We start from the raw sequence: 22,863 nt of genomic DNA, 5'->3' as shown, positions 1-22,863 counted from the left end.
AAGCCTGGAATCTTTTCTTAATGGAAAGCACATCTAAAGTCTCCTGGGAGTCTGCGGACAGGGTTTGTGCATACCTTAGCATGCTGGAGCTGGAGTGACCGTCAGCTCATAGGGACGAGCCCTTATCCACTTCTCAGTGTTTCAGTAGAAACAAAGCAAGCCTCCCAGAAAAAGATTTGTCGTGTTTCCAAAAGCACAGGACTCCCTTATTCTGTCCTTTGCCCTAAACTGCAGCTTGGAATTCATCCTTCTTCTTCCCTAAATAGCTAAGATTCAAGTTAAATAAAGGTATTGCGGTTTGTTTTCAGCTGGAACATGTAAGCTAAAGGAAATACTGTAAATTACAGTACAATCATGCCACATCATTGTGATTGTGTAGCTGATAAGTCAGCAGCCAGCTCGCAAATGCAGCCGAGAGCTCTTTGTTAAGTAGGAAAAGGAAAGCGACAGTTATTAAAAATGAGCAGTCACTAAATATTCAGGACTTACCCTGAGTCATCCCTGGCTCCCTTGTCTCCTGCTGATGTTTTCATCATTACAGCAACTTTAAGACACTTTCTGTTTCACAGTGGCTTTAGAGTTCCTTGGTAAAGAAAGCAATTCCTTTCCATCGCTGAGCAGAACCTCCACATCCTTAGGTTTTGTACCGAAGATGATATTTCAAGGGGCGGCAGGGGGAGGATGTTTAAAACCAGCTTCAGGCTCAGTAGTATCGGAGGGCAGAGGACTAAACAAGCAGTGAAATGAAAGCAAACTACCAAGGTCTGATTTTAGCCTCTCTTATTTCTACTTCCTGTATTTATATGAACAGGGGATTTCAGGAAGAGGCAGTCTTTGGTGGTCAAGGGTGTGTGTGTGCGTGCGTGCGTGCGTGTGTTATAAAGCCCTTTTTAGTAGTGAAGGCAGGTTAATGTTATTGGAAAGAAGGGCCCGAGACTGTCAGCTTATTTGTTTTTCTAACTTAAGTAAGTTTCGGGGGAAATTGTTTTACAGGCTACAGGTATATCAGGAGGCAACAGAGCATGGTGAACTTTGTAAAGGATTTTATAAGGCAGCAAAGCAGTAAGTCTCCGGCTGCAAATTCCTGAAGCATGTGTATTTCTATTGCTTGAGTAACTGGAACCAGATGGAGCTTGGAAACCTTTATATTTACACAGGACCTGAGAAAACGAAATGTCTAACACTGGCAGAGGACAGCTTTGCAAAAAAAATCCCAGTTAAAGCAAAAGCTAATGATAAGGTTGTAAGACTGCTAGTAAATGAACAGCTATCCATGCTGTGAAGCTCCCGTCAGTCTCAGAGCACACTTGACCTGGAGTTACTTAAGTGGTCGAGTAGTGTTTGCTGTACTGGAAACCTGACTGAAGATAGACCAGCTGTGGAGGCTGGGGACTGACAGATGTGCTGTTAGACAGCGCTAGTGGCACTCCTATTTGGCAGCCCTATTGTTCCGGAAATATTTGATGTTGGGAGAATACATAATGGAAAAAATAAGGCAAAAGCATGAAGCAGAGGCACAGAAAAGCAATTGCATGGAACGGAGAGGGAGACAAAGGTAACTTTTTGCCCCTTTTATCTTTAGAAGGAATTTCCCAGCTTTCTAAGAGTAAGTAGACCGTGCCATACAGCCCACAGCGGAAATGCAAATGCCAGGCAGCTGCCAGTGTATCCGCACCAGGGAAACTAGATGTCAGGGTAGAACACAGAGCCAATTCTGCTGGCACTAAGCTAGGGGGAGTCAGAGGGAACTTTATGATCATCAAGTCACACCTTCTGTGTAACACAAGACAAACTTTTCTCAGTGGTTTTTTGATTAAGCCTGTAACTTCTATTGACATTAAGAAATTTATCTTCTAGCTTTCAGAAGGATTTCTCTTAGAAAGTCAAGAAGCCTGACTGAAAGGCTGCATGATGGAAAATTCACCACCCTTCTACATAAGGTGTCTTAGTGCTTAATTGTTGATATTATTTAAATTCACACCCGATTTTTTGCCTTGTCTAGTTTTAAATTTTCAGCTACTGTATCTCATAATGCTCTTTTCTACTAAATTAAGGAGCTCCTTGCTCCAACTCGTAGTCATTTTCAGACAATGATGAACTCACTGACTGAAGAATTTAGCCCTTTTAGGGGTTTGGCTCAGATTCACTCATCCCTCACTGCAGGCTTGTCAGATCTCAGCTCTGAATTCTTCTGTTGGTTCTGGGCACAGAGGTCCAAGAAAAAAATACGCTCTAGATTTGTTCACCAGCTGGGCACCTTTGAAATGCACCTTGGCTACTGGCATAAGAACAATCTCCTAGACGCATCACAGAAATTCAACTCTACCCCAGGTTTGCGTTTCCTTCCACTGCAATTCAACAGGGACCAGGCCCACTCAGAGTTTACCCTTGCTTTGCTGGAAAGTAAGTTTGCTGAGACAAAAAACTGTAAAGGTGCGCTGTTCTGCATGGACCTGCCCAGACGGGGGAAATCTGTGTTCACACAAATATGCAGCCATCCGAGGCAAAGACCTAAGATTTTGCAAATGCAGAACATGAGTTTTCAGACAGTGTTTTTCCAAAGATGTTGTTAGGGAAGAAGAAACAAAAGGACTAGAACTATTAAAAAGACCCAGGAAAAAAAATTGCAAAAATACAGAATACAAAAATCCAGTATTGTGGTGCTGTTTCAGTTTGACATGATTTGAGAGAAGCTCATTTTTTGTGGTTTTTTTTTTTTGTGAGATCTTTCACACTATTTGCAATTTAAAGAATCAGAAATTTCAGAAATTTGAAGTTTTGAAATTAGTTTTGTTAAAGATATTGGCCAAACTTCATGAAATAATGTCATATTTTTCTGCAAAATATTTAGTATATCTGCAACATAGTTAAGTATTTCTGTATTTTAAATATGAAAATCAAGACAAATTTTAACAAGAAATTTTGTCCGAGCTTTACTGGGTGTTTTTTTTAAGCCAGAGATTTGACAGGTTTGGAATGTGACACTGTGTTCTAGTATCAGGCTTTGGAAGTAAACAATTATACAAAAGCTAAATGACAAAAGAATATGCAGTTACTGCAAAATGCCGCTTCTCTGTGATAGATCCAAGCCGAACGGGGGAATTCTTGTCTTTTCTAGGATTGATTCACCCTTTCCATCTTAAGCCACAGCAAGTTGCAGCCCTTTTTTGTATTTTGATGCAGCTGAGTTGGAAAGGTTTAAAAATGGCTTATGGGGGAAGCCCTTAAGTACAATGAGCACTTTGGCTATAATAAAGGGCTTTCAGCATATGCACAGATTATACGACAGTTCTGCTTTCCACACAGTAGGAAGCGGCTGCATCAATAATATGGCATATGATAAGAGCCCGTAGGAATTGTCATGCCTATTGTGCCACTAATCCATAGATTATGTGCCTTTTATAGAGCCTATTACATAACAGATCATGACGGGTCATCATGTCAAATCTATGGGGGATTAAAAGAAGAGGTACTTTCCACATTCAGATTTTGATTTTTAAAAGTTAATTCTGTGTGCAAGAAGGAATCTTTTCCTTTCCCCAGCTTAGAAAAAGTTAGCCTAGCATACATCAAAGAATAAACCCTTATGCAAAAGTCAAGAATGCAGGATATCCCTTTTCTCCACTTCACTAGGACTCTTCTGCAGATGCACAAAACCCACAGTGGCTAATGACAGGTTTATACAGCAACAGGAATTCCAAAAGCATGCATTGTGGTTAAGAAAAATAAGGTCAAGCTTTGTTTTAACTTGCATCTCCTGGTAGTAACCTGGCAAAGAGTATTCGTGAGAAGACTCTTGTCTAATGAAATTGTTAATACACCAGCACATGAGACAAAGTTAACTCTTAGCTCCTCTTTTTCCAAGAACTGCATTTAAAAGCTTTTTGTCAGCCCAGAACAGACTGTACCAGAGACTATGTACATATACCAGAAGTCATCATAGATGCAGAGGTGGCCTACAGGGATGCTGGAAAAGGGCAATCAAGGGTAAGAGGGATTATTCCTTCTCTTCAGAGTTATCTCCGGAGCCTAGGTAACTGGGAAAGGAAAGTAGTACTGTGCGGCTTTTGGACCTTGCTTCCATCCCCTCTAGTCAGCATCCAGTACTCGGTGTGAACCTGCTGGATACCACTACACCATGGGATGAAGCAGCCAAATACTCTTGATCAGGGTGTTTCTGAGACTGCCGTAATTGTTCCTGGATCAGTGCCTCAGTACAGCAAACTGCATTCTCAGCAAATCACACATTTCTAGTCCCAAAAGAGCAAACTGCGTGTTTCAGAATTGCTGTGAATCAAACTGATACGCTTAACTCACCCCAAATAATAGCTTGATCCAGGTGATACTCCCTGGAATAGATGAAAATGTGGGCCTTCTGTCATTCAGTTCAGCAGGGTCCAGCTTTCACCAAGAAAGTCCAGGCACATATCCTAGTTGGGTCCTGAAATTTTAGATTTTCAGCAATAAATATGAAAATGTTTCACATGTTCTCATCATCTGAGAAAAAAACAGCAAAGACTCCAGTTGTTTATATAATTTATTGATAGTGTACATATTTTTATATAGTGCATTACAATACTGACTGCTATAATCTTTTATAAATGCTGAATTAACTATTTTTTAAAATTTTCACAACAAAAATAATCAAATATCATGCCAACATTTTGTAACAAATTATCACATTAAATCCATTTGGATTTCATGACATATTTATCTGTACAAAGGACCCCATATCACAGAGCATTCACAGTGCATAAGGTCACAGTCATTGAAAAAATAAATAACATGATAAATAGATTTCTGTTATTTACAGTTTACAAACCCATCCCTTTCTGTTTTCAAAGTAAGCAGTTCTAGAAAGTTTTAATAATATTTAAAGAGGTATTGCACCTCCTAAGGGTGCACTGCAAATGCCTGCAAGTATGAAACACAGGGAATTTTAAAAGGTTCAGAAGTTATTTCAGTGACCATAAACAATTTCAAATACTTTCTTGCAACAGAGGAGATAGTGGGAGCCAAATTCTACTCTCAGTTCCACTGATACAAATTTGTGCCAACTACCAGGACATTAATGAGCACTGGCACCACTCCAAAGAACACGAAGGCAAGAATTTGGTCACAACTTTGCTGCAGAGTTTCAGCCATTTGAAACATAGATGCTGCTGGGGAAGCAGATTTGCAAGTGTTCTTTGCATACACAACTGGTATATGAATGAAGGCCATAATCTTGCTGTAAAAAACCTCTGAAAGGAAGCATCTCAGTTGGTATTAGTCTTTCTAGAGATTATACCTGCCTGGTTTTGATATATTCTGATACCTTTAGATTTTGTCACAATTCCCTATTGCTATAAATCAACCTTTATATTTATCTTTCAAGTTTACCAAGATCATCTCAGTGATAAGATGGCAATGATCGCTTACATTCTTTGTGCAAGTAAAAAAGAAAAATAAACGGAATTAAATTCAAACTGGCAATTCTTGTAAGAAAATATCCAAATGGCATTTCTTTCAGACAGTGCACTGTATGTCAGAAGTATGGTAGCAAGCAGAACAACGTGATGTACAAATCGCCACAATCACTACCCATCTCAGCCTGTGGAGAAGGAGCTACATGCATCTCACATTTCAGGACAGGGATGTATAGGATCTCACAGCTTTCTCTGCGGAGAAAATATCAGGATCCCACACAGGGGGAAATGTGAGAAAAGTGTATGCTCAAGTTATTCAAAAGGAGGTTTTTAAACATGTACACAGTAGGTCAGAAACTGGAATGCACATGTCAGTTGAACGACATTCTTCTCTTCAGCAGAACATTGATCACTTGCATACAGAGTTTTCAAAATAGTTCAAGGGAATAATAAAGGGTTTGGTACAGAATTGCTGGAACTAAATGCTGTCATTTACCTGTGTAACCATCATATAAATCTCACCACCCAACAAAATGAAAAATCTGGAGTTCAGACTCAAAGAAATAGAAAGGAAATTGTGTAGTAAATGCATGAGCTGCAGAGATTTTCTTCTGAGTGCTTAAACACAATAACTGAGAGATCTGAGGCTTGCAATGACAGAACATTATGCTCAAAGGTGATGCATTTCAATTAGGAAGATTCTTTGGTTTCACCTGGCTATCAGTGTTATTTTAGTGTCTGTTTCATATTACATTAGGTCTGATCTTTCCTTGGTATGAATAATCAGGCAGTATTTACACAGCTTAAAGCACTCTACCAAAAACATCTAACTGTAGGACACAAATAAATGGCATTACAACTGCAAGATATCCAAGAAAGGAAGACAACAAAACTCATGAGGGATTTGTGCAACTAGAGCAAACACATAATAGAAACAAGTGTGTGTAATTAAAGCACAGTCACAAAGGAAATCAAAGACAGAATAGAATCTTCTCTGTAATTGCCAAGTATTAGACTAGTAAAGACCTTTTCCATTTGTTTACATGTTGACAGAATGTTTGCAAATATAATCTAAACCCAGAAACTAATTATATGTTTGTTACAGCTGCAGCAAGCATATAAAAATAAAATAAAATTGGCACGCCAATGACTGAGCCAGGACTGGTTGACTATGCTGTACCTGTTAGGAAGACTTAAGGTGTTCTTCTAGGCTAGACTTCAGCCCAGAGAGCAGCCCTTAGATCATCAAATAGTCACTAAGGTAACCATAACTGTAGTTCTTTAGATTTAGACATGTAGATCCTGAGCCGGAAATCTTTACTCAGGCAATACTTTATAATGCAGTGCAATTGTTATGGTAAATAAATGGAATCAAACACTGCTGAACTCAATGGAAACACTCCCACTTGCTCACTACAGACAGGATTGCACCCTGTGGGTCTATGTGAGACTGTGCTACTCCAGTGCAGCGGAAAAGAGCTGCTAAAATCTCTCCTTGGCCAGCTGTAATTCAGTTTTGATCCTGCTTGTACACCAGGGCAGATGCACAGTTTTGAAGTCTGAGACAAGGAACCAGTTCTCTTATGTACAAGGGTGGAAATCCAAAGTGGTATTAGCAGAGCAGAAGTCCACAGATTCTGGCCAAACCTTTTAATGTGAGAAAGAAATAAAATCTTTAGACTACAAAACCAATAAAATATGAAAAGATCTAAATATGACAGAAAACCCAGAAACCAGGCTCCGCTGTCATCTTAGGACACAATCCAGCAAGGCACTTGGATATATGCTTAGCTTTAAGCATGGAATCAATCCTACTGAAGTTAAGCTTTGCTGGATATGGGATATCTTTTTCTGAGTTGTATTACTTTTCAGTGTTAGTATCCTGGCAATTATCAGATCACAGTAAGTTTTCCCTCTCACATCCACCAGCTTTCTTTGCACTCTTGAGATGAACATTAACTTACACAACATTGTGACATACATTCCAAACTCAGCCAGCTAACTTTTGCAACAGTTAGTACAACAAAATGGCTACAAAATTTTACAGACACAATCTGAACAGCTGCAATATAGAATTGTACTAATTGCAGAGAGCCAAGCACAAATCACTCCTTTTCTTGATTGGAAAATGGCAAAATTTGGAGTGGTTTCCTGACCACATGAGCAAATTATTTTTTTTTTTGTATACATGTGAAAGGCACTAGTCCGCTATTACCCGGCAATAGCCTCCTGAATTACTGATACAGTCTGATGTGGGTTTATCTGACATACAACAATTTGTCAATCAGATCTTTCTTGGGCCATTCAGTTTATCTGCATGGCTTGGTCTATAACTGCCATCTTTATTTATTTTAGCATATGGATAACAACTACATAGGGACTCTACTTCATATAGATTATGTGTCATCAAGGCCCTGATACAGAATCTAATAATTCTTTGGCAAACAATACATCCCTGGTCATGTGGTGGTGTCAGAGGAGAATCCTACTAATGTTATTTATAATGATAAGCATGGCATGATACCTGCCTCATAGCAGAAGATGCATATGAAACCACCCCATGAAATGCAGCATTAGAATTTAATATAAATTGTCCTGAAGTGGGTTTTAGGGAGGGCTATAAATGACAGGACCGGCCATTTGATTTAAGGTCAGTATTTCCTCTGAGACTGTCTCTTGCTACAACAGAACATACTGGTTTTCTGGAGCAGGTGATATTCAATTTAGGCAGAATAATTCTAAAAGATGTCTGAAGGATTCATGGCATTAGCAAACACAATTTCCTGCATATTTGGGCATATTTGCTACAGAACAAATTGGTGCCCCTAGTCTTCTAAAGTTGCCTGGCTCAGAAATATGAAGGTACAGTACAATTTGCTAGGTCTGGCACTGTAAACGTTGATGCCTTCATCACTGTCAACTCAGCTGATCACTAGGCATTCAAAACTAGATTTTGGAACTACTCTTCTGTAGTGTAAAGACAACTGAGCTGCCTGAACTGTGCACAGAAGAGCAAATGTTTGCTTGGAGACAGCTAGTTTTGTTCTCCAAGCCTACCCAACAGCAGAACATCGGAAAAAACCATTTACCCAGCCTCTCTCTCCGCTCCTTTCAGCCTCCTATCAAAGCCATCACAAGATTTTCAACAGCAAACTGTCCTCCTGAAAGATAGCAGGGAAGAGACTAAGACTAGAGAGGGATGCTCCTACAGTGGCGCAGCAGTATGCTGCATCTTCACAGCCTTTCTGCAACAGAAGACTCATAAAGATGAACATGAATTCCATCTCCTCAGCTTTACACTGCAGCAAAAATGTCTTGAATGCCTGGAAATGGGGTCACCGGCATACTTGAGATCAAATGTGTTTACTGTCATTTTGCCTATTCAATAAAGCATTTTAATAATGCTGTATTTGTTGCCATCTTTAGGACTGGCTAGTTTAACTACGTAACTTCTTAATTAAGGTGAAAAACCCTAAATGGATACTAATACTGACATTTGTAACAAAGTGTAAAGCAAATAACAAATATGTTGCTCTTTTTTCCTTAGGATTACATTGAAAGGATCCAATTCCTAAAAAAATTCAACAGCAGAACACACTCTTTAATTTGTACCAAAATAATTTTTAAAATAGCCTTAATTGCAAACACATTGCCTGGTGTAAACAGTATTCCGCATGTGAGCTGGCTAAACAGAATTATTTTGTCAAAATAAGGAACTTTCTGATTTAGTGCTTATTTGCTAAAGTTTTATAGTATGTTCTCATTGACACAATAAAGGGATTTTTTATATATAGTCTTAAGTGCAAAATATTAATATATTTAAAAATGCATCAACCGTTAGTTGATAGATTTGGTTTATAAACATTAAAAAATTAAAAAATCTATGTATAAAGTTAACTGTGCTTCTTTAGAAACTTTATGTGATCATTCATATACAGCTTTAAAATATTTTTAAATTTTAGTAGCAATTCAAAATACACTGTCTCAGTGATTTGCAATCATATGACTGCTATAATGTGGAATGTTACCCATTAGTTTTAATACTCTGGGACAGATCTTGCTGTCAATTACATCCAGAGTAATTCCTTATATCAGATTTATGCTGGTGGAAAGGATATCAAAACTTGGCTTCTACTGGGGCTTAAAAAGAAGTATATCATGCTTCAAAACTTGTATGCAATCAAATCAAGGACCATATTCTCTTGACAGATTTGCTTTTGTCTAGGTGTTTCTTATCTGCACTGCTCAATGTCAGACACTCATCTTCATTAAGCTTCTGGGAATAAATAAAAAATGGAGAAGAATACACCAGCTTCTTGACTGATGAAATAAGCTTCTTCCTCCCACCAATCAAATAAAATCTAATCATAATCAGGGTGGGTTTTGTTGTCTGAAAGTCTGGATTATGTTCAGATACTACTCTCAGCTGATAGCAATAACTGATAGTTACTGAGCACCCAGCTATATTTTATTTGTTTAGTTTCTTCTAAATTTACACAATGGGCTTACAAGGGCCAATGCAAAGTTTTTCTTGTGGTGTAATATTCCACAAATGTTAGTTTATATTTATGTATACAGCATTCCTCATTAATGGTAAAACATATTTTTCAAGTACTAATTTCTGCATGTAATTCTCTTCTTCAGTATGCAGATACTCTTTTAGTGTGCATCATCACAAGTGATACAACATAGAACCATTTCCTCTTCTTTCTCTGCCACATTGTTCATGTTCATTGAAGAGAGTGATATATATTCAACACTGCCATCAAAAACTGTCAGTGCAGTTCCTTTATAAGCAGAGCACTTGAAGGGGGAAATGATGTCCTCAACAGTGCATGCCATGATATGTGCCTTAGACTTTCTGGTCCTGTAGTTGAGATATTTTGACTGAGCCAAGAAAAGTTCTGAACTTGCCTCTTATTCTTCCATGGCAAGTAAATGTCAAAACCAAAAGAACTATAAAGATTTTTCTCCCATCCTCTTGCTAATCTTGGTGGTGGTGGTTGATTGTCTGCAAAAGGAGCATGAAAACCACAACAGAATATCCCAGAAATGGGTCATTTTAGAGTTCTGCATAAGATCCATGCAGCTTTATGACTGAGCAGCAATATCCAAAAAGGAGGAAAATGCTTTGGTTGCCTTGAGCTAGCATGTTAAAAGAAAGGTATTCTTTCCTTCCACACAGGTAAAAGTGTTTGTTAGCTGATGAAGCAGGAATGACACTCAAAGTACTGATGGAAAGAAGGTAGAAATGTAAAATGCCTCCTGTCATTTACAGCACGTGTAATCAGAAGAATTTCAGTCTCTCTCCTTGTTGTGGTTTAAAGTTCTTCTCGGCACATAGGGAAGTTGACAAAGGTGAAGACATTAAACTCTATCAATATAGAGAAACACAGGAAAACAGCATAAAGAAACAACACGTAGATGCCTAATTTCTTGTCAAGTTTCCACTTATTTACATGGATTCCAAACACCTGCAAGCAAACAAAGTGTTAGTTAATTAAGCCCCAATGGAGACTTTTGGAAACAACCATTATAAACTAAAAATGAGAGTCTTTTGAATTAAGAGATCCTGAACGAAGATAAAAATATGTTCTCAGTATTTTATAGATCAAAAAGGCAACCTATGTTTTTCTGATCAAGAAAAGGAATGTAAAAGCCCAAACTAAGAACTCAGACTCTGGCCTGACTCTCAGTTGTCCTAAGATCCTTTTACAAAATATTAAATGAATGCACTTTAAGGCCCCTTCACAAGTTCTTTATGTAACTGAGAAACAGGCCCCTAGGTGCTCAGTTTCAGTCTGTGGTGCGTTTTCAGTACATGGGGCACGTTCTAGTCAGGCAGCGCTCATTCATTGATTCAGTATGAACTAAAGGAATGCACTGAACTACATGAATGCCTCTCTCTCCAGTGTTCCCCTACAGATCCTTTATGTCCCAGTAGTACACCAGCACCTCATGTTCATTCTTTTAACAGCTTCAGATGAGGTGCTTTCTTTGATGTTTTGCTCAGCTCCAGAACTAAGGAGAGTTACAAGTTACAGGTAGCAAAGCAATGAGGTCCTCACGAAGGCATCTATTTTCAATGGTGTTGAGTGCCTCTGAGTTATTACTTGTTTTGCTCAGAACTGTCCACTGAGTTTTGCTGGGAGGGTCTGTGTGAATCAGGGCATCCAGCAGAATAAATGACACAATAATAGATGCTTCAAACTCAGGTGATATGGCTTCTGCTATGAAAAGACTCTTCAGAAAAGCATGAACAGCTAGCATAGTAACACATCTGCATAATCCCCCCATTTTTTTCCAAAGTGCTGATTACCAATATGCATGCAGCAACGTCCGATACAAATGTCTACACAACATCTTTGTGGTTTTACAGGCACTGTGCAGTATGGTAGAACTGGGGATAAGAAAAGAAAAGAACAGGCTCCCACAGCTTATATATCAGATGCATTAGGATGTTAGTGGCAGAGTGAACAGCCCTGGTCATTCTACCACTTAAGTCGTGCACAGGTGACGTGGAGTTTTGTAAGACCTAGTCATGCAACAGTGTGAAATCTCCAGTGATGACCCCCTCCTCCACAGAGCCTCTACAGAGCCTCCACAGGCAATCAGTGAAAGACGTTAGTATAAGTGGATATTTTTATACCTTTGGGATTTGATTCTTCCCACAGAGGTTCCCTGGGAGTCAGCAGGATCAGACCTTAAGTACCAGCAAAATTTACTTTTGAAACAGAATTATTGTTTTACCTTAACAAGTCATGTGTTACAAGGGTAAGTGTCTTATGCTGAGTGACATTTAGCAAGCCTATTCAAAGTCCTGAGGTTCACAGTCCTCACAGACTAGTCTTCATTAAAGGTTTTGGCTACAGCACTTGGTTAGTCCAGGCTGATTTTGGAAATCAGAGAAAAGGGCAAAGGGTGATGAAGCATACCTGGGTCTTGTCCCACCATAAAGTAGAGACAGGCCTGGGGTATGCAGCTGGACACAGGAGCACAGAAGTATTATTGGATCCCACAATTTCAACACTGCTGCTGAAATCAATGGGACCTACACGCATCCAGCATCTCTTGCACCAAATGTCAGATTTCAGTCCTCACTGAGGACAATGGTAGCTCTTCAACTCATGGTATTGCTAGAATGATACTTTACAAGAATCAATGCTTCGGGGATAATAAGTATTTCCATTTTATACTTCTATAACATGTAAATACCTAATAAGTATTTTGCAATTGGAATACTTGGAGACACTCAAATACTTACAGTAAGCGCCACTGATCCTAACAAAAGTGCAACTGAATAGACCAGTCCTTTGCTGTTTATCTTAACCTGTGGGAATTAGACAGAGAAGAGACCTTTAAAATGTTCAGCATATAACTGTGCTTTGGAGATCAGAAATCAATTTACTGATTTACGGTCCACCTTCTGTTTTGAATAGTGACTGACTTACACATTTTAAACCATGCAAATTCATGACAGATTTACCATAATGAAGAATGGGAAGATTAAGGAATCAAAACAAATGTATAAGTAATCCCACCTCCATTAAAAAAAATCAGCATTTACAATGGATTTTATGTTAAAAGATTCTCAGGAGAGAGAGATATGCTGTTATTCTCATCTTACAGAAAAAAATACTAAGCCACAGGGAGACAGACAGGTGTACTTGAAGCTGTGGAGCGAGAAAATGACAGAGCCATGAACAGATATCCACAGCGCTATTTTTCTGCTATACAGTATAATGTACTCCAGTTGACAAACTGGGAATTAATTGCAGCTTGTGGAAGGAGAATTGCTTCCTTAACTCCTGGTTCCTTGGCAAACAAATAACACCTTATTTGTCAACCAATAACATGCTCAGCAGGTTGTTGTTTGGTTTTTTAAATTTTATTTGCATGCTTTCTTTTTAGGATTTTTTTTTTTTTAAATAGACAAAAAGAACAAATTAAAGATTTGCCAAGTATACATACAGTTGATCCACAATCAATCACCATGGTCTGCAAACCCCATGGAACACCAAGGCCCACCAGAATGTCAAAGACATTGCTCCCTACTGTGTTGGATACTGCCATGTCACCGAGGCCTGCAGAGAAAAAAAAAAACAACTCTTGTGTAAAAACAAAGTATAGGACCATTACACTCTGTACTAGAGGAAACTAAAGGGGAATGATCTGCATTGATCCAAGCCCCCTTGGACTGGCCAGAGTATCTGAGGTAGGGAGATAATTTCCATAATCTTTGCATGACTTCTGAAAAAAGTGTGCAAAAATTGCTCACTCCAACTACATCTTCCTTGTGTCTTGGAGAGCCTTTACTGGGTGTGTGGTATCCATTCAGCATCCGAATTCAATGCCAATTAAAAAAAACAAGTCTTGTTCTAGGTAGCCTGCAGCCACAGGGAACCTGGAGATTATATACTGGATTTAGTATGTGGACATGTGGCCTTTGTCTCATGTGAATGATGAAAAGTGATCCTGAAAAGAACCCAACCAGATAGTAGTCAAAGATATTAGGCACTTCTGTGGGGCTTAATCAGCAATGATTCCACTTCAGGAACAATAAAATGCTACAGGAAAGGAAAAAAAGAGTGAATGGTGGTCAAGTCCCTAGGCATTACTTGAAATCTACTCCTAATGCTCATCACTGGCTGGCATCTCATTCTGCACCAGCATCAATGGATGTGAGGAAGGCAGAATTCGTCTCTGCCCCTGCTAATTTCCATTAGGCACTGGCCTAACTATTGAATCACTTCCACAAAGTGAATACTGGAAAGGAAGAGGAATTCTGACGTAAATGGGACGTGTCCCACAAATACTTTGAGAGTACACAGAGTGGCGACAGGCACTACCACACCATAAGTACAGTATCTTCTTCCAGGAAGCTGCTGAGAGAAGGGTTATGTTTTGGATCCATATTATGATAGTGCCCATCTCTACTTTTTATATATTTGTCTGCAATCTGTCAAAAAACATCTCTCTTGAATCCAGGTAGTGCAAAGTCCCTGTATTGTCTTTGAGAGAATGGTGCTGCTTTTTGCCAAGCTAGTACTTACCTTCACTTTCAGAGGAAACAAACCCTACAGTAGTTTTGCCTAATACTAAAGAAGAACTAATCTAAAGAAGCAGTCTGTTCATTTAAAAATGTAACATGTTTTCCTTCTGTTCTTGCAAAAGTCTGTTCACTTTAATAAGACATATGGAAAACTAATTTCGTAGGAACGTGGCTCCATAAGAATCCTGAATACTTTTTTGTACTGCTTTTTGTGAAGTTTTCCTGCACACAACATATAATACAACCTGGAAAATGAAATATTTTAAATACATAATTATTTTCAATCAAGCAACATTTAACAGCACTACTCCTATCTCAAACTACAAAGGTGGGGCTTTTGAGTACTTAATTTATCACTTCAGAACCCTTGTTGTTTGCCCAATGATGTGTGCTGGAGATCTCATTATCTGGAAAAAAAAGACTGTGGCAATTGGAATAGTGGAAAAGAATACAATTAGGACCTTTTCTTATTCTACTACAGTACAGGAGATCACACTGTCAGGTTTAATGTTTTTCAACAACAGGAAGGGACGTGGCTACAGGTATTTCTCAAGTGAAAAAGGAAATGTAAAGAACCTTAATCAAAACTTAAAGATACATGAGAAAGCCTTTGACAATTTCAGTTGGAAAGCTGACAAGGACATAGCTGACATTTATCTAAAACCCTTTCCAGTGCGGCTATTCATATGTCCCAATGGGAAAGAGGTCTGCATTTGGATGAGAAGTATGCCTGGAGCAACATCACTTCTACCAGATCCTCTTAAACCACTTCACTTCCCTGGGTTCGAGAGGTCTTCTAGAAATCAGTGTAAGTTTTACATGGACAAGTGCTGGTCAGCATATATTCTTTGATATAGTTTTTAATAGCTGATATTCCAGTTTTGTCTACTACTTTTATCTTTTTACCCTGACTGATACATACCACGCATGGCATATCTGAGTGTTGAATGACCTTCTAGAATGCTAGGGTATGCCCAGTCCCAATAAGCAAAAGATAACAGGACAGGGATTATTTTTTTGGTTCACAATAATTAGCAAAGTGTTTTGGCTTTTAATGAGGCCCTGAAACAGTAAAAATAAAAGAAAAAAAGAATAAAATTGCATTGAGAATTTGTGTGTATGGAGGAAGCAAATCACAGAGCATGTATGTAAGATTGCAGTTATGCTTCAGCAGACACAGTACCTTGTCTTGCTACTATTAAGCTGGCCATGCAGTCTGGGATGCTTGTTCCTGCAGCTAGGAAAGTAATGCCCATGATCACATCTGGTATCCCAAGGGTGTATCCAATCACAGTCACCTGAACAGTGAGGAAAATAGATTAACCTACCATATTTGGAAAGTCTCCTCATTCCAATACAGTTGTGGCATACTCTTAACTTTGATTTCTGGTGTGGACCCTAACAGGATTAGACTCAGGATACTTATCCTTGTCTGCAAATTAAATAATTGTGGAATAACCAGCCTAAAACCAACCCTGTGAAACGGAAAAGTACTTTGGGTCATATTATTCAACATTTTATGAGCAAACAAAAAGCTCCATTTTCTGTACTTCTAACAGGACATACTGATCTTTTAAGGAGGAGCACAGACATAACCCAAACTGTGGTGGTTTTTTTTTATTCCCAAGAATGGCAAGATTCTCGCTGGTCTGTTCTCAAAAGGACTGCAACCAACGTATGTTGTGACATAGGGGCAGAGATATAAAGAACTTATTTTATCCCAACACATGAAGAAGGAACCAGTTTCCTGCATGTCTTCTGATATAATCCCAAAGTGAGCAAGTCTGGTTATATTGTCCCCTGAGAGTCCAGATGCAGCTTTAAAAGAGCTTAAGGAATGGCTGAAGCTTGTAGCAGAGCTTTTGGAAAGGACAGGGAACTGTATTTAGCTGGGACATCCGAAGAAGGCTGAAAAAGCGTCAAGAAAAAAGGCTGAACAGGCAGCTGAAAAGGAAATAGCCTTGTGAGAGTGAGAAGACAATTGGGGACAGGCAGCTGTTTCCCTGCTGAGACTGCTAAGGGTGGAAGTCTTTAAGGCTCCGTGTTGTTTTCTTGACATGGTTTGCCAGTCTCTTACATGAGGAAAACTGCACCCTTCGCCAAAGAAAAGGTGTATTTTAGGAACCCGCTCATAAACCTTATTCTCAGGGGAAAGCTGTGACTCAGAAATAGGAGTGGCCATGATTCTCTTGCTGCAAGTGGTAACGGGGTATTAAGGTCTGGCTGCCTCTTAAAATAAGCTGTGTTGCAGCCTTCATGAGCACATCTCTCATTTGTGAAGGGAATATCTACAAATGGAACCAAGGTACAGAGCACGGCCTGGCAAAGGACATATGGTATGAAATGAATGTGTGGCTTTGGCACCATTATACCAGGCAGAATGAGTGGCTGGCATATGAATTTCTCCAACACAGTCTATGTTAAAACTTACATAGAAAGTTGCAAAAAGTATACAGAAAACACAATCTTCCATGAGAGGAAACATAATATAAAGCAGTTCACAAACGCCTGACACATTTGAGGAAGGTAGAGATGCTCTCCACCCAAAAAAGATTTTACAGGTAAGAAGCTCATGAACAAAAATTCTTCCATCTGCATGACTAGAAGAGCGCATATATATATATATGTGACTATGAGTGTATATATGTGAGACTATATATATATTCCAGCATGAAACCAGCTGAAGGTTTCTTCACTGTATTTTCCTTTAAAAGGAAAAATGGGCATATAAATTCTTCAGCAGCACCTACCAATCTTCCAGTTATAGGTATATACAACTTTTTGGTTTTCCATCTTTTTGCATAGAAAAACGTAACTTTCTATACTTCAAATTAAGCCAAATATAGCTTATTTTTCCATCACAGAAACTATCTGAGGAGCTTTCCTATTCATGCCTCTTCTCTGACTGAAAATGCAAACTTGAGAAACTTAAAGAGGGTAAGAAAGAAAAAATAGGAACTTATTCAAATCTTCCAGTAAGCGTGCTCCTGAACTGACAACAATTTACAGATCTACACCTGATACACTGCTTGAGGCCGGTCTTGTTCAATGTCTTTATCAATGATCTGGAGGAGGGGATTGAGTGCACCCTCAGTAAGTTTGCAGACGACACCAAGTTGGGCGGGAGTGTTGATCTGCTCGAGGGCAGGAAGGCTCTGCAGAGGGACCTGGACAGGCTGGGTCGATGGGCCGAGGCCAACTGTATGAGATTCAACAAGGCCAAGTGCCGGGTCCTGCACTTCGGCCACAACAACCCCATGCAATGCTACAGGCTTGGGGAAGAAGCCTGTAGCATTGCAGGAAGAGTGGCTGGAAAGCTGCCCAGCGGAAAAGGACCTGGGGGTGTTGGTCGACAGCCGGCTGAACATGAGCCGGCAGTGTGCCCAGGCGGCCAAGAAGGCCAATGGCATCCTGGCCTGTATCAGAAATAGTGTGGCCAGCAGGAGTAGGGAAGTGATCGTGCCCCTGTACTCGGCACTGGTGAGGCCGCACCTCAAATACTGTGTTCAGTTTTGGGCCCCTCACTACAAGAAGGACGTCGAGGTGCTGGAGCGTGTCCAGAGAAGGGCAACGAGGCTGGTGAGGGGTCTGGAGAACAAGTCTTATGAGGAGCAGCTGAGGGAACTGGGGTTGTTTAGCCTGGAGAAAAGGAGGCTGAGGGGAGACCTCATCGCTCTCTACAACTACCTGAAAGGAGGTTGTAGCGAGGTGGGTGTCAGTCTCTTCTCCCAAGTAACTAGCGATAGGACGAGAGGAAATGGCCTCAAGTTGCGCCAGGGGAGGTTTAGATTGGACATGAGGAAAAATTTCTTTACTGAAAGAGTGGTGAAACATTGGAACAGGCTGCCCAGGGAAGTGGTTGAGTCCCCATCCCTGGAAGTATTTAAAAGACGTGCAGATGAGGCGCTTAGGGACATGGTTTAGTGGGCATGGTGGTGTTGGGTTGACAGTTGGACTCGATGATCTTAGAGGTCTTTTCCAACCTTAATGATTCTATGATTCTCAAAGATCTACGGCAAATAGAAACATACCAGCAATCATAATACTCTTCACTGAGAAGGATCTTCTTGCATTATTCCAGTCTACTCGAGGTGTTTTACACCACTTCTGAGGCTTCAAATTTTGCCATCCATCTGGCTTTTATGCATGTTTCAATATCAGACCCTGTAGCCAAATTTCTAAAGGTGTCTCAGCTGCTGAGAGTTAAACATTTTCATTTAGACTCCCTTTTACTAGTAAGATGTGAATGTCCACATTCTCTTGAAAATCAAGCTGGCACCTTCCTATACTGTACTGGGCCCTATACAGTAAAGGCCCAATTATTTGTGCAGAAAAGAGCAGCAGAAAGCTAGAATTATAATACAGTATGAGCTGAAGAGACTGCACTACAATTACATGCCTTCCTTTAACAAATACACAGAAGATCTATTATCTATTTTGAGATGCATGTTTCACTCAGTATGGGAAGTCCTGCTACATGCACTTACCATCCACACCATGAAATAGGAGAACAAGGCAATCCAGAGAGTGGATAACATGAATGTCACCATAAAACAGTTCTCCCAGCGTGGTTTGCTGCAGTTCGGAATTGTGCAAAAGAGCACGAATATCAATGGCCATGACAAAATCCATTTAATTTTGTTAATTTTTCCATCTGCAGGACAAAGAAAGGAAAGAACCAGTTTAGCTTTCCCATCACTATCCCAGGCCTCTTTGAACACAGCAGATGATCCCAGAAGATCCCAGAATGATGTTTACAACTGTGCATGTCAGCTCATTTTCCAGTGTACCTTTCATCTGTGCTTGGTCTCGTCACTCTCAGCCAAGTTCTGCATGCATATCCAGAATCTTATAGTTAAGCCTGCCACGGTCTATGTAAATCCATGAAATAATTACAATGATTTAAAAGCATGGCTGATTTTAAAACCAAAATTAACAGTCAAGTTTGTTGCTCTTTCAAATACCTGTATTACTATTAAACCAAAACTAAAAAAAACCCCCAGAACCAAACAACCAAAAAAACCCACCCCCCTCACCTTTTAAAAAGGAAGACGGAAATCCTTGTAGTGAAAATAACCTGTACTTTCTGTTTCTGTGCAGCAACAGAAAATACTTTCACAGAAAACAGAAGCACATAGACCCAACCTATGAACGTTGACAAACTTGTTTCACATGCCTCACTGTGGTCACTTGGGCAGAACTTTAAACTGGTACTTAGGATATCTAGACTTGTTAACTCTCTCCAACTGCATATAGCACCACCTTGAGATGGTCTCTTATCCTCTATAAAAGGAAACTGAAGATATTGACTTCCCTCATACAGCTCTCCAAAATCAACTGGTGAGAAATACTAGAACTATCATTACTGAAGACAAGTACACACCTTCTCATTTTTTAAAAATGTAAAGTATTGTAAATGTGCACGTAAATCTCAATACATAAAAGAGAATTATTTTATAATTGGGCCATAAATAAATGGGGCACTTATATTTATATGTTTCATGAGGTATCCTGCAAGGAGGATAACAAATTTGTTTATTGGGCTAAACCAGAGTATCACAGCCAACAGCATGCTGGCTTTTGGGTTTTTTTACATTGTTTTAGAATTATGCTAGTAAGGATTTCCATCATTAACTGATAATGATATGCATAAGATCTAATAAAATATGCCATTTTGAATAAAATGGTTGATTGCATTGAAGAAAATTATCAGATACATTTTCCAGTGACGTTATTTAGCTAAATTATAAAGGGCAGGTAATAATCAGTGAAAGCTCCCATCAATTTCACCAGGAATTTTCTTTCAGCAAAGACACTGGGATTTAGGATTTGTTTAATGGGAGTTTTTCTCAGTGAATTTAATTAGATTGAAATCTGTCCTCTGGACCAATGTGCACCAGATGCAATGAAATTAAATATTAAACATTTAAAAATTAATAATACTTTTGTAATTTATGAGGCTACTTACTAGTCTAATTTAACTTGGTGAGTCCATTGTAAGTCTTTTATTCATTTACTTTGGTATGTATTCTAGTACTAAATTGTCTTGCTTAAGTTATGAAATCTCCTTAACTTGAGATTTCTTTGTGAATTCTGAGATGCCATCAACCCACCAGGAAATCTTAGACTAAGCTTGGCTCTTTATTCCCATTTAGCTTGTGGCTGTGGAAGTTCTAACACATAAAACTACTGGTGTCTCCTACGGTCAGTTCTAATTCTAGAATTTTACATGTCACTGGGGATCTATTACAGATTTTACGGGAAAGTCCTTTTTCCCTCTGGTTAAAATATACTGCTATACTGATTTTTAAAACAGTTATCTTTTATCTGTTCTGTCCAGAAGATGACACTTCTTAGCTCACATCTCACTTTAATTCTGTTAACAAGGCTGTAAATATCTTATGGTAATTTATACCTCCTCCTGTTTAATTTGTTACAGTTTGGATCATTAAAAGACTCCTGCTAGTTAATTGTACTCTTTGTCTACCCAAGTTGCTAAACTTGGTTCATAGTCAAACAAGTCAGCATGACCAGCAATTTCCTCAGTGTGTAATTCCAAATGCAGGGTGAGTGGGTGACTGTTTTGACAGGAAAAAATGATGGATCCGATTCTGATCTGATGTGGGTGTAATCTGACTGACTTCAGTGTTGCTACACACAGGAGATTCAGTCCCATTTCTCTTTTCAATAACATGAATAAAAAGAAACAAAATTGCCTGGAGAACAAATAGAGAATAAATAGATGCACTCAGTCTCTGCTGGGGAATATCTATCTTGTCAGGGATCCTGCCTAGTGCCCTGAATTACTTAAGCAAATGCTTAACTGTGAGAATTTACAGTGCCTTACCACTGGCATTGCTATGCTTGCTCAGGAAAACCGAAACATTACTGGAGGAGGACTTGCCTTTCCCTTATCTTTGCTTAGTTTGAATAGATGTGTGTTAGAATAAAATTCCTGGCTCTATTAGTGGTGATGATTTATCCACACAACGTCATGAGTCAGAACTGTTTTTTACAGCTAGATGGTTTGTGGAAGTGACATTTGCATTCATTACATGGCAACCAGGCTTGAGACTTGGGGGAACAACAACTGCATGTAATTCTGGGTTTTGCTGGGTTAACAGAGAAGCTGACTGGCCATTTGCAGTTAGCCTGGAATAGTTCTGAACCACCATGGCCAAAGCAGCCTTCTTGACACGCTTTACATTGGCTTCTCTTTTGTGTCAGCATTTGCTAGCTTTTATAAACTTTTACATAAATCCTTAAGTATATCTGCCCTTGGTTCTGCCTCAGGCCATTTTCTTCAGCTCCTACTATGCTGGGTCATGGAACTTGTGTGGCACTCGGTGCTGAAGAATCATAGAATCATAGAATCATTGAGGTTGGAAAAGACCTCTAAGATCATCGAGTCCAACCGTCAACCCAACACCACCATGCCCACTAAACCATGTCCCTAAGCGCCTCATCTACACGTCTTTTAAATACCTCCAGGGATGGGGACTCCACCACTTCCCTGGGCAGCCTGTTCCAACGTTTAACCACTCTTTCAGTAAAGAAATTTTTCCTCACATCCAATCTAAACCTCCCCTGCCGCAACTTGAGGCCATTTCCTCTCGTCCTATCGCTTGTTACTTCGGAGAAAAGAAGTCTATTCTTATGCTATAACTTGGTAGTTGTAAGAATTTAGTAAGTTTAGCAGGAACCTCAATAAAGTGAGACTTTATTTCCTCAGGAAACATATGACTTCATTCATTTCACCTGGCTTAGATGAATGCACAAACAATATTCAGCTTGAAAATTTTTTTTTTTTTTTAGTTCTTTTGAAATTACTTCTTGTGCTGCTCTGTTGTTTTGTTTTTGACCACCCACTCTAAAATAATCCTTAAAATGATTTAGTGATAAATTTGTTAAATTGGGGGTATGTTTTAGTTCATGACAAATTGTTTTATGATTGTTGCTTAGCTCCCTAGTACATCTGCAAGGAAGAAAATTATCATCCTCATTAAGGCTATTATTCGATATATAGCTGTTCTGCAAAAACAGACAAACAGTCCCATTACAAGACCTTAGCTCAGTTGTTTTAATAGCAGTACCAGTCACTCCTGTGAGCCCTGGGTCTGAAGGTTCCTGCGGCAACTCGCATAGCTGAGGAAAGGTGTATTTTGTTTATTGCACGCCCCACAACAATAATGAAAGAACATTGCTTTATTACAGAAAGCAACACTGGTCTCTATATTCTGTTCACTTCACCCTCCTGTAAAACAGAAAGATGATTTTTTTGCATGAAGTTGTTTTTCCTACTTTATACATCCATTTTTCTGTTTCTCCAGATATTTGGAAGCCAAGCATGCCAAGTATTTCAGAGACATATCATTACAGAAGAGCCTGATTACAGTGTTTCTG

General features: G+C 39.2%; 2 protein-coding genes across 3 annotated transcripts in view; both read right to left on the bottom strand.

Moving 5' to 3' along the window:
- RIN3 (Ras and Rab interactor 3) overlaps positions 1–623 on the bottom strand; it is a 70,121-nt gene extending 69,498 nt beyond the window's left edge. The window contains exon 1 of the mRNA XM_076345321.1: positions 490–623. Coding sequence (XP_076201436.1) covers positions 490–536 — 47 coding nt within the window. The 5' untranslated portion in view covers positions 537–623. The remainder of the gene's footprint in view (positions 1–489) is intronic.
- Positions 624–9,272: 8,649 nt separating this feature from the next.
- SLC24A4 (solute carrier family 24 member 4) overlaps positions 9,273–22,863 on the bottom strand; it is a 108,858-nt gene continuing 95,267 nt past the window's right edge. For both annotated transcript variants that reach the window (XM_076345318.1, XM_076345320.1), the window contains exons 14-18: positions 18,948–19,114; positions 15,644–15,758; positions 13,380–13,492; positions 12,673–12,738; positions 9,273–10,882 (exon numbers count right to left, since the gene is read on the bottom strand). In XM_076345318.1, coding sequence (XP_076201433.1) covers positions 10,730–10,882; positions 12,673–12,738; positions 13,380–13,492; positions 15,644–15,758; positions 18,948–19,114 — 614 coding nt within the window. In that variant the 3' untranslated portion in view covers positions 9,273–10,729. The remainder of the gene's footprint in view (positions 10,883–12,672; positions 12,739–13,379; positions 13,493–15,643; positions 15,759–18,947; positions 19,115–22,863) is intronic.

The sequence above is a fragment of the Aptenodytes patagonicus genome, chromosome 7 (assembly GCF_965638725.1).
Source record: "Aptenodytes patagonicus chromosome 7, bAptPat1.pri.cur, whole genome shotgun sequence".
Lineage (NCBI taxonomy): Eukaryota > Metazoa > Chordata > Aves > Sphenisciformes > Spheniscidae > Aptenodytes > Aptenodytes patagonicus.
Note: the sequence above shows the minus strand (reverse complement) of the source record. Positions and strands in the feature narration are given on the sequence as shown.